The sequence below is a fragment of the Symphodus melops genome, assembly GCF_947650265.1.
Source record: "Symphodus melops genome assembly, chromosome: 19".
Taxonomy (NCBI): Eukaryota; Metazoa; Chordata; class Actinopteri; order Labriformes; family Labridae; genus Symphodus; species Symphodus melops.
The window spans coordinates 14,859,089-14,874,871 of record NC_136709.1 but is presented as its reverse complement, the minus strand read 5'-3'; the positions used below and the strand labels follow the sequence as shown (position 1 = coordinate 14,874,871).

General features: G+C 43.8%; 1 protein-coding gene across 7 annotated transcripts in view; it reads left to right on the top strand.

Annotated features, from left to right (window-relative positions):
• Positions 1 to 15,783, top strand: part of syne2b (spectrin repeat containing, nuclear envelope 2b) — a 95,668-nt gene that overhangs the window by 21,658 nt on the left and 58,227 nt on the right. For all 7 annotated transcript variants that reach the window (XM_079370253.1, XM_079370249.1, XM_079370248.1 and 4 more), the window contains exons 38-47: positions 51 to 7,904; positions 8,521 to 8,796; positions 8,901 to 9,056; positions 9,381 to 9,622; positions 9,889 to 11,950; positions 12,094 to 12,428; positions 12,545 to 12,689; positions 12,861 to 13,061; positions 13,170 to 13,429; positions 13,506 to 13,665. In XM_079370253.1, the coding sequence (XP_079226379.1) occupies positions 51 to 7,904; positions 8,521 to 8,796; positions 8,901 to 9,056; positions 9,381 to 9,622; positions 9,889 to 11,950; positions 12,094 to 12,428; positions 12,545 to 12,689; positions 12,861 to 13,061; positions 13,170 to 13,429; positions 13,506 to 13,665 (11,691 nt within the window). The remainder of the gene's footprint in view (positions 1 to 50; positions 7,905 to 8,520; positions 8,797 to 8,900; positions 9,057 to 9,380; positions 9,623 to 9,888; positions 11,951 to 12,093; positions 12,429 to 12,544; positions 12,690 to 12,860; positions 13,062 to 13,169; positions 13,430 to 13,505; positions 13,666 to 15,783) is intronic.

Genomic DNA, 15,783 nt, shown 5'->3' with positions numbered 1-15,783 from the left:
AAAACATTGAGAACCTTTGTGTTAATTGATGCTATTCTTTGTACTTCAAGGAACTTGATGAAAAGAGTAAGCAAAAGCTGCCCAGTAAAATAGAGGAGACAAAGACACCTGTCGTGGCACCACCAAGAAAAAACAAGCTGTCACCTGAGAAAAAGCATAAACATAAACAACAGAAAAGCAGTTCTTTATCAGAAAACTCTTCATCTATTGAGGATGAATTGCCAGTTTCAGCTGAGCTGCAAATTCAATCTAAAACATCAATGCCTACTGTGACAACTACAACAGGAGACACACAAGCTACTTGTGTGGAACAAACCAGCACTGAACCTACAAAAAATAAATCTCAGAGTCCAACAGATGCTTCAAAACCATATGAGAGTCCAAAGCCACGAACCAAAACTGAGCCTGTTATGGTTGAAAAAATGAAACCTGCTCTTGAAGAAAAATTAAAAGTCCAAGAGGTCATGGAGCAGACCTCAGCTGTTGTTGGTGAAACTACTACAACTGTACCTCCAGGGAAAAAGTCCAAGACTGCCACGGTGGCTACTGAGTCTGCACAGATTAAAGTTGAGTCTGAAGTGGTGAAAAGGACTTCTACTCAAGGGTCACCCAAAGCTTTTCCAGGAACTGCTGCGGCTGAGAAAGAAGCAACGAATGTGGCAACCATTGTTCTAGATATATCAGAGCCGATAACAACTGCAGAGATCACAGGCAAAACTGACTTTGAGAGGCCTTTGACCACAAAGTTAGTTCAAGAACTGACTGAAAAAGTTGTTTCGGGGCAAAGTAAGATTTCACCCCCGAAGCGAAAGTCCAAGATTAAGAGTACAATACCATCTCAGTCTGACCAACAGACTTCACTAATAGAACCAGAAAGTCAAAAGTCTGCTTTGAGTTTGATGGCGGAAAGTGAAAATGTTGTTAAGAAAGACACAAAGCTCGTACCAACCACAAGAAAGTCAAAGAGTGCTGAAATGAATACAAATTTACAGCAAGTTGAACTTGAAGATAATAAGTCAGAATCAGACGGCTCAAAGACCTCTTCAACCCCACAGGGAGTCACAGCACAAAAAGAAACTAAACTTTCTCCAACAAAAAGAAGGTCAAAGGGTCCAAAACTCTCCCCGGAACATGCTACCACTCAGGTGGAAGAGACTAAGAAGGACCCTGGAAGTCAGAACCCTTCATTGAGCTCCAGACTGCAAACTGAATCTTTGGTTGGGGAAGAAATGAAGAATATTGCAACAATTATTCTAGATGTGTCAGATACATCCCCTGGTCTCCCTGAAGCTGAAGTTGTACCACCCAGGAGGAAGTCAAAGGGTTTGGAGGTTTCTGCAGTCCCAGAGACTATAGCTCCTCTTAGTGTGGAATCTAAGGAAACCGAACACAAACCAGAAAATGACTCTGCCATCCCAGAGGTTGGTCAAGAGCAAGCTTTCGAACAGGGTAAGTTAATACCACCCAAGAGAAAGTCAAAGACTTCTGAACTTCCTCTTAAACCTGCTGACACTGAGGAACCTCAACCAAGTGAAGAGCTAGAAGGTCAGAAGCCCTCTTTAAGTTCTGTTGACCAAATTAAAACTGTTGTTATTGAAGATGCAAAGCTGGTACCAATCAGAAGAAAGTCAAAGAATGGTGACCCCACCACTCCTTCCGAGCCAGTTGCTCACCTAAGATCACCTGATGTAGACAGTAAACAACCTAAGAAAGAACTTGACAATCAAAATGTTTCAACAACAGATGTGGTCACAGGACGAGGTAAACTTACTGTCGCAGAAAAAGGTAAGCTTTCACCTACCAAAAAACGATTAGAGGGTCGAAAATTGTCCCTAGAACTTGTTGCTAAGGATAAAATGGATACCATAAAAGAGCCTGACAGTCCACAATCATTAGAGCAGACTGAAGAAATTGTTCAAAAAGGAACACAGCTCATACCAACCAGAAGGAAGTCAAAAAGTTTTGATCTTTCCACAACTTCAGATGCTGATATGAAGTCAAAAGAGGATGGAAAAGAACTTAAAAATAGGCAGCCACCTTTAACTGAACAGGTAGTCACAGTAGTCACTGAAAACATTTTGGGAAAAAGTGAGCTGTTACCGCCCAAAAGACATTCAAAGAGTCAACATTTGGAGGAAAAGCAGGGAATTGAAAAGCCAGAGAGCAAGATTATTGAGACTGCTGTGGAGGACACCAGAGTTACACCTATCAGGAGAAATTCTAAGGAAGTCCATGATAGTCAGAAAGTAATTCTAACACAAACGCTGAACACAACACTGACTACATCTACTGAAACTACCGTTGCAGAAAAGGGTCTGACACTTTCCTCAAAACTTGAAACTGCAGAGTTGAAAATGGCCATGGCAGGGACTGAGAGTCTGAAGCAAACTACTACTCCTGCAGGGGTCATCACCTGGTCAACATCTGGAAATACTGCAGAGAAGAAAGGAAAGCTTTCGCCAACAAAAAGAAAGACTAAAGGTGTAAAACCTTCTGAAAAGACAGAAACATGTGAAACAGATAAGCTTGAGAGTCAGAAATCTGAGGCTGCGGTTGTGGAAGAAACCAAAGGTAAAATGATCAGGAAGAAATCAAAGGAAGGCCCTGACAGTCAAAAGCCATTGCTGTCTCAGTGCATGGCCATAGGAACAACTGAAATGACTGAAGTAACTGAAGAAAAAGCAATGCTTTCATCTACCAAAGAACCATCAAAGGGTCTTGAACCTTCCCCAGAACTTGCTGCAACAGAGCTGGATGTGACAAAGAAAGAACTGTTTTCAGCTCCAGTGATGGTTGCAGAACCAACTGAAATAATTAAAACTACCATTGTTGAACAAGGTAAGCTATCCCCAACCAAAAGAAGGACAAAGGGAAATAAACTTTCCCAAGAAGTTGCAAAGACCAAAGAAGAGCCTGAAAGTCAGAAGCCATCTACAACTCCAGAGACAGTCACAGCAGAAACTCAAGTGGCCATTGAGGAAAAAGAAAAAGTTTTACCTTCTCATGAAAAGTCGAAGGTTGTGAAAGTATCACCAGAATTCGGTACAACTCAGGCGACAAAGACAAAGAAAGAACTTGACAGTCAGAAGCCATTGCTGTCTCAGGGCAGGGCCATAGAACCAACCGAAATGACTGAAATAGAACTTACAGAAAAAGCAAAGCTTTCATCTACCAAAGAACCATCAAAGGGTCTTGAACCTTCCCCAGAACTTGCTGCAACAGAGCTGGATGTGACAAAGAAAGAACTGTTTTCAGCTCCAGTGATGGTTGCAGAACCAACTGAAATAATTAAAACTACCATTGTTGAACAAGGTAAGCTATCCCCAACCAAAAGAAGGACAAAGGGAAATAAACTTTCCCAAGAAGTTGCAAAAACAGAGCAAACAAAGACCAAAGAAGAGCCTGAAAGTCAGAAGCCATTTACAACTCCAGCAGCGGTCACAGCACAAACTCAAGTGGCCATTGAGGAAAAAGAAAAAGTTTCATCTACCAAAGAACCATCAAAGGGTCTTGAACCTTCCCCAGAACTTGCTGCAACAGAGCTGGATGTGACAAAGAAAGAACTGTTTTCAGCTCCAGTGATGGTTGCAGAACCAACTGAAATAATTAAAACTACCATTGTTGAACAAGGTAAGCTATCCCCAACCAAAAGAAGGACAAAGGGAAATAAACTTTCCCAAGAAGTTGCAAAAACAGAGCAAACAAAGACCAAAGAAGAGCCTGAAAGTCAGAAGCCCTTTACAACTCCAGCAGCGGTCACAGCACAAACTCAAGTGGCCATTGAGGAAAAAGAAAAAGTTTCACCTAAAAATGAAAAGTCGAAGGTTGTGAAAGTATCACCAGAATTCGGTACAACTCAGGCGACAAAGACAAAGGAAGGACTTGGCAGTCAAAAGCCATTGCTGTCTCAAGGCATGGCCATAGAACCAACCGAAATGACTGAAATAGAACTTACAGAAAAAGCAAAGCTTTCATCTACCAAAGAACCATCGAAGGGTCTTGAACCTTCCCCAGAACTTGCTGCAACAGAGCTGGATAAGACAAAGAAAGAACTTTTTTCAGCTCCAGTGGTGGTTGCAGCACCAACAGAAGTAATTAAAATGACTGTTGTTGAAGAAGATGAACTGTCCCCAACCAAAAGAAAGACAAAGGGAAATAAACTTTCCCAAGAAGTTGCAAAAACAGAGCAAATTAAGACCAAAGAAGAGCCTGAAAGTCAGAAGCCATTTACAACTCCAGCAGCCGGCACAGCACAAACTCAAGTGGCCATTGAGGAAAAAGAAAAAGTTTTACCTTCTCATGAAAAGTCGAAGGTTGTGAAAGTATCACCAGAATTCGGTACAACTCAGGCGACAAAGACAAAGGAAGGACTTGGCAGTCAGAAGCCATTGCTGTCTCAGGGCAGGGCCATAGAACCAACCAAAATGACTGAAATAGAACTTACAGAAAAAGCAAAGCTTTCATCTACCAAAGAACAATCTCCTGAACCTTCCCCAGAACTTGCTGCAACAGAGCTGGATATGACAAAGAAAGAACTTTTTTCAGCTCCAGTGGTGGTTGCAGCACCAACAGAAATAATTAAAACTACCATTGTTGAACAAGGTGAGCTATCCCCAACAGAAAGACGTGCAAAGGGAAATAAACTTTCCCAAGAAGTTGCTAAAACAGATCCAGGAAAGATGAAGGAAGAGCCTGGCAGTCAGAAGCCATCTTTAACTTCAGGTGTGGTCACAGAACACACTCAAATTAGGATTGAGGAAAAGGAAAAGGTTTTACCTACTGATGAAAAGTCGAAGGTTGTGAAAGTATCACCAGAACTCAGTACAACTCAGATGACAAAGACAAAGGAAGGCCTTGACAGTCAGAAGCCATCTCTGACACAGGAAGCGGTCAAATCACCAACTGAAATTGATGTTGTGGAAAAAGAAGGGTCAAAGGGTTTGAAACTGTCCCCAGAGCTTCCTACGGCAGACCTGACAAAGACCAAGGAAGAGCTGAACATTCAGGAGTCATTTTCAACTTCAGGGGTGGCCACCACACCAATTGATATCACAGAAGCAATTCCTTTTGAAAAAGGAAAGCTTCCATCTTCCAAAGAAAAGTCAAAGAGTTTCAAGCTTGCTAGCACTGAGTTGACTAAAACCAAGGACGAGCTGGGCAGTCAAAAGCCATTTTCAACCCAAGAGGTTATCACAACACGTACTGTTGATGGAAAAGCAATGCCTTCCCCCGCCAAGGATCAGTCAAAAAGTTCAAAACCATCCTCAGAACAAGTTACAACTCTTTCACCAACCAAAACTGAGTCAATGATCCAACCTCGAATAAATTACGCTGATGAATCAAGTGTCCCTCAGAAAGTTGAACCTGCAGGGGCTCTTAAGGATGTCAGTCCTGTTACTAAAATGCTTACTCTTGAGGTAACTGGAACCATTCAGGAACTCCCTGGAAAGAAAGTGGCTACATTGATTCTGGATACACCTGACAGTTTTCTACAGATGGCTGATTCTAAGTCATTGATCAGCAGTGAAAGTAAACCAGTTTTAGTAAAGGCTGATACCACTCCTGTAAAATCCTCAGAAAAAGTCGATACCAAGCCAAAGTTACATGATGCTACAGACAGAGCTAAAGAAGCAGCAGCACAAACAATAACCCCCCCTAAGGAAAAAGACACAAGTGCTTTACCTCAATCCCAACTACCTCTCTTCACCAAGACTACTAACACACCACCTGAGGCAGATACCACAGACAGGCTGATCGAAAACACAACAGAGGTTCAGCAGAGATATATGGTTCTTGATCTGCCTCAGACCGTGTCCACCATGATGAGTGGGAGAGAGTCTAATCAACTGGAGGCAAAGCCTTTGGAGAGAAGTGGCTCCACTCAACCGACCTCTGCTGTTTCTGTAGAGGGGCAGCCGCAGAAGGCAGGTTTGGAATCTTCTGAAATAAGATCATCTAAGAAAGACATAAAGGCCAATGAACCTGTAAGTCAGCTTTTACCTTTGGAGAAGGATAAAACCAAGGAGAAGCCACACGGTAGAAATGCAGTACATGCTGAAGTATCAGCACATGGCACTGAAGATGCACTCCAGGCAGTGAAGCCTGGTAAATTGGAGGAAATACAAATGGAGCCTGAAGTGCGAGTCTTAAAGCTAGATTTATCAGCAGGCCAGCAGCAGAAGGAAGACATTCCTGTTCCAGGAACAAAAGAGCCAATGAAGGATATTGAACAAACGCTTGTTCTCAGTGATGGACAACAAGAAAACAAAGGTGCTTCTACTGCTGATGTTATGCCAGAGAAAGCTGCAGTTCAGATGACAAAGATGAAGGTGCAAGAAAGTAACACTGACAGTAAAGATAATCTGGCTCTAAGGGACTCTGCTCAACCAACTTCTCCCCCTTCAGGATCAACCCAATCAAATGAAGCAGTAACAGAATTCATAGAGCTAAGCTTATATGAGCAAGAGGTCGTAAAACCAAACCAAACTGAAACCAAGATAGAGCTCATGAAAACCACACAAGACAGATCTAGAGCAGGAAAAGGTGTAGAAGAGGGGCACCCTAAAGTTTCAGTGTTTGGTATCCATGATGAACCTAAAGTCTATGATGAATCTGGCAAATTGATTAGAATGGAAAAAATCCACATGGGGTCTGATGTGCAAATCCTAGAGCTAGATATCATGACCGGTTTAGAGGAGGGAAACACATCAGTCACAATAGCAAAAGCGCAAAAAACAGATATTGCTCAAACAACCATCAAGAGAGACATGGCGCCAGAAAGTCAAGATAAGCCTTTTCCTGAAGTTCAACAGGAAAAGACAGCATTGAAGACTATTGTGGATGTGCAAAAAGTTGTGACTGAAAAGCAAGCGAATGTGCCTCAAAGTGACACCTCCCAGCCCACCTCTGTTACTTTTGTTGCAGTGCAGCCAAGTGAAGCAGAGCCAAAACTTGCAGGGATAGGTTTAGTAGAGCAAGAAATTGTAAAACCAGGGGAAACATTGGTTAAGCTAGAGCTTGTGAAAACCACACTGGGAGGACCTAAAACAGTAAAGGATGATGATGTACTGGACAAGCATGCTAAAGTGCCACTGAAAGCAATTCAAATTGCAGCCCAGAGCGTGGTTGAAAAGTCTATCCATCAAGCTATCATTAAGAGCAAAGAAATGCCTGAAAATAAATGCCTGATTTCAACTGACATTCAGCCTGAAAAGGCTGCAGTAAATACTTCCATGGTTGAAGTGAAGACAGAGGAAAAGCCTTCTGAAGTCATTACAGAGGACAAGAAGAATGCATCTGATACCATGAAAGAAAAGTCTATCTTTGTGGAGAAAGTCCAGAGAGAGGCTGAAGTGCCTACTGTAAGCTTATCTGAACAGGACAAAGTGAAACCAAGCCCAGGTGTGACTCAGGAAGGATTCTTTAAAACCACACAGGGAAGCCTGAAAGATGTCTGGGATTGTACTATGGAGGAACAACCAGAAAAGGGGTCCCTAAGTGATGTGCATGTTATACAGAGAAGCCTTGATGAAAAGTCTGGTGAAAAGGAAGACATCCTTATTGCTGCTAACAAAGAAAAGATTCTCACAAGGCTGGAATCAATGAGCCAGTTTGGAGCATTGGTAGAAGTTAAGGACCTGCCCACCCATGACCTTCTGTCTGACAAATCTGCGGTCAAAACGGTCAAGGTTGAAGTGAAAGAAACCATAGCTGAATTCCTACCTCAATCCAGAGTCCAAGCAGATGCGGAGGAAAAGAAAAAAGAACTGAAAGGGAGAGGGGAGAGGACAACTCAGGGGCAAGGAAGGCAAAAGATGGACAAAGATGAAACCCAAAAGGCTCAAATGGCAACAACCACAACCACTGGTGGGGAAATGAGGATTCAGAGTATACAATCACCACAGGTATGACATGATGGAGGTGGGGATGATTACGTAAAATTACCGCAGTGGCACATGTAATGTTAAAAATGCAGAATAGCTTTTTACCTTCAATAGAAGATAATATTACATTTTCAATAATAAGTTGATTAGTCAGGGAGAAAGAGAAAACAACAACTCCTAAAAAATATGATGCATATAGAGTTGTATTGCTCCAGGGAAGGCCCATATGTAAATTCTGTATTATTTACTGTCTCACACTTGTTTTCACATGCTTATCTCTCCTTTAAGGTGCATGGACATCTAATTATTTTACTTCTGTAAAAGCTTGAAATTACCAAGATTTGAAGGTTCCTAAGATTTTTGCAATTAAGGCTGTTAAAGTGGCAAAAGCAGCAACATTGTGTGACTGATAAGGAAAGAATTCCAACACAATACTTTAACATGAGCACAGTTTCAGTGCCTCAGGGTAGGAATATGAGCTTCAGTACAGGGATGTGTTTTAGCACACTTAAAGCAGAGGAAACTAATGCTTCTGATGGAATAGACAGGTTTCAGCCCTGGGCTCAAATTCAACACAATACATCTGTACAGTACGTCATGGTTTTTTCTTGCATTAATACTTTTGTTTTCACAATAGGAGCAGGTGTACAAGACTGACATGGTATCTCCAACATCACTGCAGACAGTTCAGATATCTTCAACTGTCACTAACTGGGGTGCGATATCCCCGACGGAAGGATTCCCTCCGCAGGAAAAGAAATATCAGGCCGAGGCAAGTGCTGCGATGACTGAGAAACTTGTTATGGAGGAACCTGAAGGATCCACCATGAGGAATCTCTTCAAAGACATACAGCTACGTATGGGAACAGGACCAAGCAGTCTGCTCACTGAGGAATCGAAAATAAAAGTACAGGTGGGATTACCATTTGAAGTCAGCACTGCTGTTTAATAACGTATACACATTAAACCAACAAGAACATTTTGAGACTATAGGCACTTTTGTGTCTGTGTCTTTAGGGTAAACAAGCAAAGGATGAACCAGAGGGTCAGATTACATCCATTAGAGATCTGGAGACTCATCTTTGCAGGCTGGTTTCTAAATTCCTGAGCTGCAAGAACCAACCAGCTGCGCTCAACCCAACAGCGATGGCACAGCAGCTTGAGGATGCTCAGGTGGGAAACAGAACGACAGCATGCATGACTCATAGAGAAGTGATAAAAAAGAATTTATTGCAGCAGCCTGATTTGTAGATACAGGTGGAGTTGTACAACATGCTGGAAAGCATATGTATCATTGCCAAAGCACCTCAAGTAATGGACATCTGTTATGAGAACCTTTAGTAGCTTGTTCCAGTGTATTGTAAATGATTTATTGGCAGAACAAAGTGCTTGGGTGAAAAGCCCTGATGATTTATAATTGCTGAAATGAATATTTGCACAAAATCTACTTGCTTTAAAAAAATTTCGTCTGCATTTACTTTCCGTTGCCGAGTACAGAAATGTCGAGAGACTGCTGAAGAACAGGTGGCATTGCTCTCTCAAATGAGACTCGCCGATGCTGAGAACAGGGAAGCCCTGGAGCAGCTGCAGGACCAGTGGAGTACCGCTGTTCAGGATGCAGCGGCTATCATCCAAAATAAAGAGGCCCAGCTGCAGGACGTGACAGATTACTGCAGGCACACCAAAGCAGCGGAAACCACGCTGGATAAACTAACAGTAGAACTGGATGCTGTTAGAACGTGAGTTTTTACCCATGGTTTCCTTATTGTTTTCTTTACTGAAGATTCCAACTGATTGTACGAAATGATTATGGGTGTTACTAAATGCATTTACTTGGCACAGATGAGTCAGATACTCATAGATACTCTTAAACACTACTTTAAAATATGCAGCAAGCAGCCAGACAAAAAAAAAAAAAAAAAAATCTGTCAGAGTCATGTCTTTAACGTTGTACCTCTGTGAACACCAAGCATATGATGTCAGGACTTGAATGTGTTTCTTTCAGGTCCCCAGAAGAAAGCAGCATCAAAGAGGCAGAGCGACTGTCCTCCTCACAGAGAAGCATGGAGGAGTACAGAACAGTGCTTGGGCAAATGCTCTTGGCCCTTACCAAGGCATGCCCCCACCTTAGTCGGTCTGAACGAGCTACTGCACAGGCTGATTACAAAAACCTGCAAGTGAAATGGAGGGGCCTCGAAAGAGCTGCAGAGAGATCCTTGTACAGCACAAATATCCATTCCCAAGAGACCAGCTGCCTCCTGACAGAGATATCAAGTCTTCAGGAAGATTTGGAGGCAATCAGCAAAGACCTTGAAGCCAAGTCTTCCTCAGGTGCTCCATGGAATTGCAAGAAGGCGCAGCAACTGATGGCGGCAAATGCTGAAGTAAAAGCTGCCCAGCAAAGATACCTTTATCTGCAGAAAAAATTACAGGAGCTGCTTCTCAGCTCCCACTGGGAGACAGAAATGAAAAAGATAGAGCAGGAGCTTCAAAGGGTCAAAGACCAACTTTGCCACACAGAGGAACTGCTGTCCTCCCAAACGCAGAACACCAGCAACCCAACCATGGAGAAAATCATTGCAGTGATGAGGGATGGACTTGCCTGGGCGAAGCAGACGGAGAGTGACATTGAGGGCAGGAGGAAGAGGGTGGCTCTCCTGCCTGAGGAGGTGCACCAACAGCTTAGAGACCTAAAGAAGCTACAGTCTGAGGTCCTCGCAAAGCAGGGCCAGCTGGAGTCGCTGGTGGAGGAGGTGACAGAGCTCCTTCCTCAGCTGGACCCAACCGAGGAGGTGCCAATGGTGCGCCAATCTTTGGAATCCCTTGAAGAACTCTCAAATTCGACTACTGACAAGCTAGCAAAGGCTATTCGAGAGACAGAGTCGGGACTTCAAACGAGAGAGAAGCTGTCAGAGCAGATTGCCGACCTGGACTCCTGGGTTGTGACGAATCTAAACAGAGAGGCTACCAGAAGTGTGGACAATGAGCTCAGGAGTCCTTCTGACTTCGATCGCAGAGTTCGTCAGATCCAAGATACCGTGGCAGAGGCGGAGAAGCAGTCTGCTGTTTGTGAGGCTCTTCTGATGAAGAGTAAAGACCTTGCCTCAGAACTCAGCATCACAGAGAACGGCAGGCTTTATGACAAGCTTACCAACCTTCAAGAGGACATCCGAGCCATCAGCAGCTATGAAAAGGCCAACAAGAAGGAGCTGGATGAACTCAAAGAGACTGTAGAGTCAAGCAGGAAGGACATGGTAGCCGTTGAACAAAGGTTAAGGCAGATACTCGTAGATCTGAATAAAAACAGGTTTCCCATCACACGAGAGTCCCAACAAGCATTGGAGCCTTTTAAACAGAAGATCTTCGAGCACAAGTCCCAGGTTGACCTTCTGCAACCGTGGATTCCCCAAGAAAAATCAAAGGAACTTTACGCAGTCATTTTTGAGCTGTACAGCAAAACAGTCACCCTGGAATCGAAAGCCAAAGATCATGAGGGATACTTGAACATGAGGCAAAGTGTGGAAGACCTCAGGGAGAACATTGAGGAGCAGGTCCAGCAGACCAAAGATGATAGTAGGGACCCTGAGGAGAAGTACAAAGTCTGTCAGACTCTTCTGGTCCAGTTTCCTCTGATGAGGCATTTGACCAAAGAGGCTCTTTCCAAACTCCAGCTGATTTCTGCTGACCTGTACCCATCGCAGCTAAACGCAGAGCGACTGAGGCTAAAACAGAACGAGGATAGCAACGACACCTTGGAGATGATGCTGTACAACAACCTCAGCATCATAGAGTGGAACCTGATGAATGAGCTGGACCTGGACACAGAGAGGCAAGCCGCTGGGGCATTTCTCCACAATACACAACAAGAGCTGCAGAAACTCCACACACTAGAGCCAAATGATACAGTTATTGACAACGAGTACCGGAGGATCATGTATTTGAAAAAGATTGTCGAGTCAAGGATGAGAGCTTTAGAGGTTCTGGAGCAAAAGAAGGGAAACAAACAAGGATCCAGAGAGTTGATGGTCTTGAAGAAAATACTCCTCAATGAAAGTGACAAACAGATGGTGAGTTGAGTTTTTCCCTCACATGGTTTTTCATTGCCTTTGTGTTACTTTTAAATCCTCTAACTGTTTTGATGGGGCACAGAATGTATATTATGAAAGGCACTTAGTTGAAGTGTTAAATCCTGTTTGGCTGTTTTTTTTAGCTGGAAATCTCCAAAGCCAGAGAGTCTTTCCGAAGCTACACAGGCGCTGTCAGACAGGCAGCCCAATTCCTCAGAGACATCGAGGTCTCCCTGCTGCCGCCGCACGGCTTCGCTGGCCTCTGCTCTGAGAGGGTGGAGCCGACACAACAGGCGCTGGCTTCACTGCAGCAGCAATTCCAAACGCACATTGAGAAGCTCCAGAGCCAGAACGTCCTGCACCCTTACCTGTCCCCGCAGAGGGTGGAGCAGCTCCAGGAGAACATTCTGAGCCAGCTCCTGGTGAAGATGTCCACTCTACAGGCAAAGGGCCATGTGCGCCTGGACAGTCTAAGCAGGTAAAACCAAACCAAAAATCCCAAGATGGAAGTCCAGGACTTACGTTTCTTTGGCATATAAGTGAAGCAATGTATTGTAATTACTGGATATTGATGGATCAGAATTTGTGTTACAGATGTGCAGAAAACCACCGAGAATACACTAAGAGTCAAGAGGAAATCATCAAGAGTTTGAACAGCGCAGAGAACAGCCTCTCAAAGTTCATTTGTCAAAAGGTCACCTGTCTCGCTGACTGTACAGATCAGCAAACCAAGCTTGAAGTACGTACGCAAAAAATGTCATCTCAAGGTTACCATATTGTTTGCAACATGTTAGGTTTTAAAGTAATTGTGCAACGAGACAAAGAGAATATTGAAACCTGCAAGAAAAAATGTACCTTACCACTCAATGTTTTCGTACCTTTATGAAAAGACATTGTGTTTGATTAACAGGCTTTGTCCGAGGAGGCGGAGTCACTGCAGAGGCGTCTGGAGGAGCTAAAGGAGTGGTGCCCAGAGCTGAGCTGTTATGGAGGTCGGGAGTCAAACGTGACTGCTCTCTGGAAACGGCTAGCAAGACTACGTCGTTGCACAGTGTGGCTTAAAACCAGAAGTAAACACAGGGTCACTGAATGGAGCCAAATCACTGACAGTGTAAGTTAAACGCCAGAACAAATCTCTCAAGGCTGCTCATATTTACACATAATACTGATCCTTGTAGGTTTTATTGAGATTTTCTTTTTTTTCCTTCCCTCTTCTCAGGTGGAGAAAGCCTCCGCTGTCCTGGAGCAGGTGGAGGCGGAGCTTCCTGATAGCTCTCGGGTTAAAGCCTCCACTGAAGAGCTCCAGGACCTGCTGCAGTCCTGGGAACAATACCAGGACAGGCTGGACTGCGAACACCGCGCCCTGTCCGCACTGGAACTGCGCACTGCCAGGCTGCTGGGTGTCCCCGCCCACCTCGAGGAGGCGCCTTCCACTCCTATCTGTCAGAAACTGCAGGCGATGCAGGGTCGATACGGCAGGTAACATCGTGTTTAATAAGCAGGTCATATTGTCTCGACAAGAAAAATACTGATGGATGTGTTTGTGTCTTGACAGTGTGAAGCAGAGGAGCCGGCAGGGTTTGGACTCGGCCAGGATGGAACTGGAGGAGAGAGAAAAGCTTCGGGAGGAGCTGCAGGGCGTCAAGGTGTGGCTGGAGGCTGCAGACGGTCTCCTGTCAGAGATGGAGCGGAGCAGCAGCACACAGGAGCTACAGGTCAGAATCCCAAAGAAAAGTCTTGTCAAGCAATAAGAAGGTTTTGAGAATCTATGCTGAAGATGAAGATTGATTCTGGACAAAATATTCAATAATCTTCGAACAATTGTAGAGAAAGCATCCAACTTATTCTTCTTTTTGCAGGGCTTTTAAGGATTTGAGACTTGGGGAAAAAAAGTGGCCGGTTTGAGTTGTCACTGTTAGATAAATCTATAGGTGTGTCATATTTTGTGGTCTTTACTCTTTTGTTTCTGCCCCTGTCGCCGAGCTACCCTCAACAGATAAATGAGAACTAGCTTATACAACTAAAGCTTATAATTATTATTATTATATTATTATTTTAAACATCATTTGATTTGATACAAGTTCAAAAGACGTTTCTTTGTGACATTAGTATTTGTCGCTATTCGGTTGAGTTGAATCCAATAACTTACATTTAAAAGTATATTACTCTGCTGCTTGACATTCAGAGAATGAAGACATCATGTCCCCATGATGAGGTGAAATTAAAATGTATTCACAACGATCCTGGAATGTAAAAATTCGAGTTTCGAATAAATATAGAAAGAAAGTGGCTTTAAAGCGTTTGATGCAAGTGTCTGGTAGTTATGGAAAGTCGGAATCTAACCGTTGGGCTGTCTTGAGTCCTGAAGGCTGTTCGTTGTTTCCCTCTGTGAACCCATCAACCCGCAGAATCACTCTGCCTTTTGTCCTGAAACCTGAGCGGAGGCCAGCATCTCCTCATCCACATACCTCGCCATACCCCCCCCCCCCCCCCCCCCCCCGTGCGCCCCGATCAATCAGCTACCCTCGCCCCTCCTCCTGTAGCAGACACCTTTTGTTCTGCGTTGTAAGTGGATCTTCCAGGTGGCCTTTGTGGCCAAGTCAGTCCATGGAAACACACACACACACACACGTTTACTCCTATTTTGAGGGGACACTCAGACATTATACTCTCTCAAAGCCTTCACCTCAATGTAAACCTGATTATCTTTACCCTCTGGTAACGCTTTCTAGAGGATCTGACAAAGTGTCCTCAAGGCACAAAATTGTTTGACCTTTTCCTAAATCTATTAATTTTCAGAAAATGTTTTCTGTCTTCTTAAAGGTCCAAACTGTTACATACCTACTGAATAAAAGCATACAATGACCTTACTATATCATTGCACGTTAAGGAAGCATGCCATGTTGAAGCGTTGGCTTCTCTGTTCGCAGCGCAGCAGCTCGTGTGCCCTCCTTCTAAGTATAACTTCCAGTCCAGGACGATTTGTTTTTGTTTCGACCAGAGTAAGACACAACCACACGGTCGTTTGGCCAGTTCGTACAACTTCACTTCGTATGAAACTTTCTTGACATTAGTTATTTCCCATTAAAAAAAACAACAACTTTCAAATGTTGCAAATCTGCTCAAAAATGTAAATGTAACCCCTTTAAACACACCCACAAGAACACACACAAACACTTGAACACTTGTCCCGCGCTCAACTGCTGAGAAACCGTCTCCCCCTAATTGTCTCCTCCTCACTCGCACACACACACACACACACACACACACACACACACACACACACACACACACACAAACATACTTAGTGTCCTGTAGTAATAGCATGCACTTCCCTCTTTTTTGGACAGAGCATCGGACGTGTTCAGACGCAGCAGGTAGTCTCCTCTGTATAACTGTATATCTCACATTGATAGTTGTTTGATTCTATTGTAGAACTGAGATGAGTTCACTTGAAAGTGCTGTGGAGCTGAAGAGCTTTGGAGAGGCCGGCCGTGTTTGATGAGAGCAGCACACGAGGGATGAAGCGCTAACTGCTAAACAAAGCCCTGAGAGCTCACGGACAGTTCGCTCATTGTCAGACGTCGAAAGATTTTGTCTCAAAGTTCTACGAGATTTACACGATTTGACTAGAAACAGAACACTAGCACATGAAACCATGCGGTGCTTACAGACATTGTGCTGGTGTTGTACTGTAGCTTTGAGGAACGTGTGGTCTCAGTGACTGTTTTGTCTTAAATTTGCTTACAAGTGTTTTTCCAAGGAGGCATGGTTTTGGTTTTTAGTTCTGAGAAACCGTCATCACACCAGTCATGTTTGTGCTTTTCAATGAA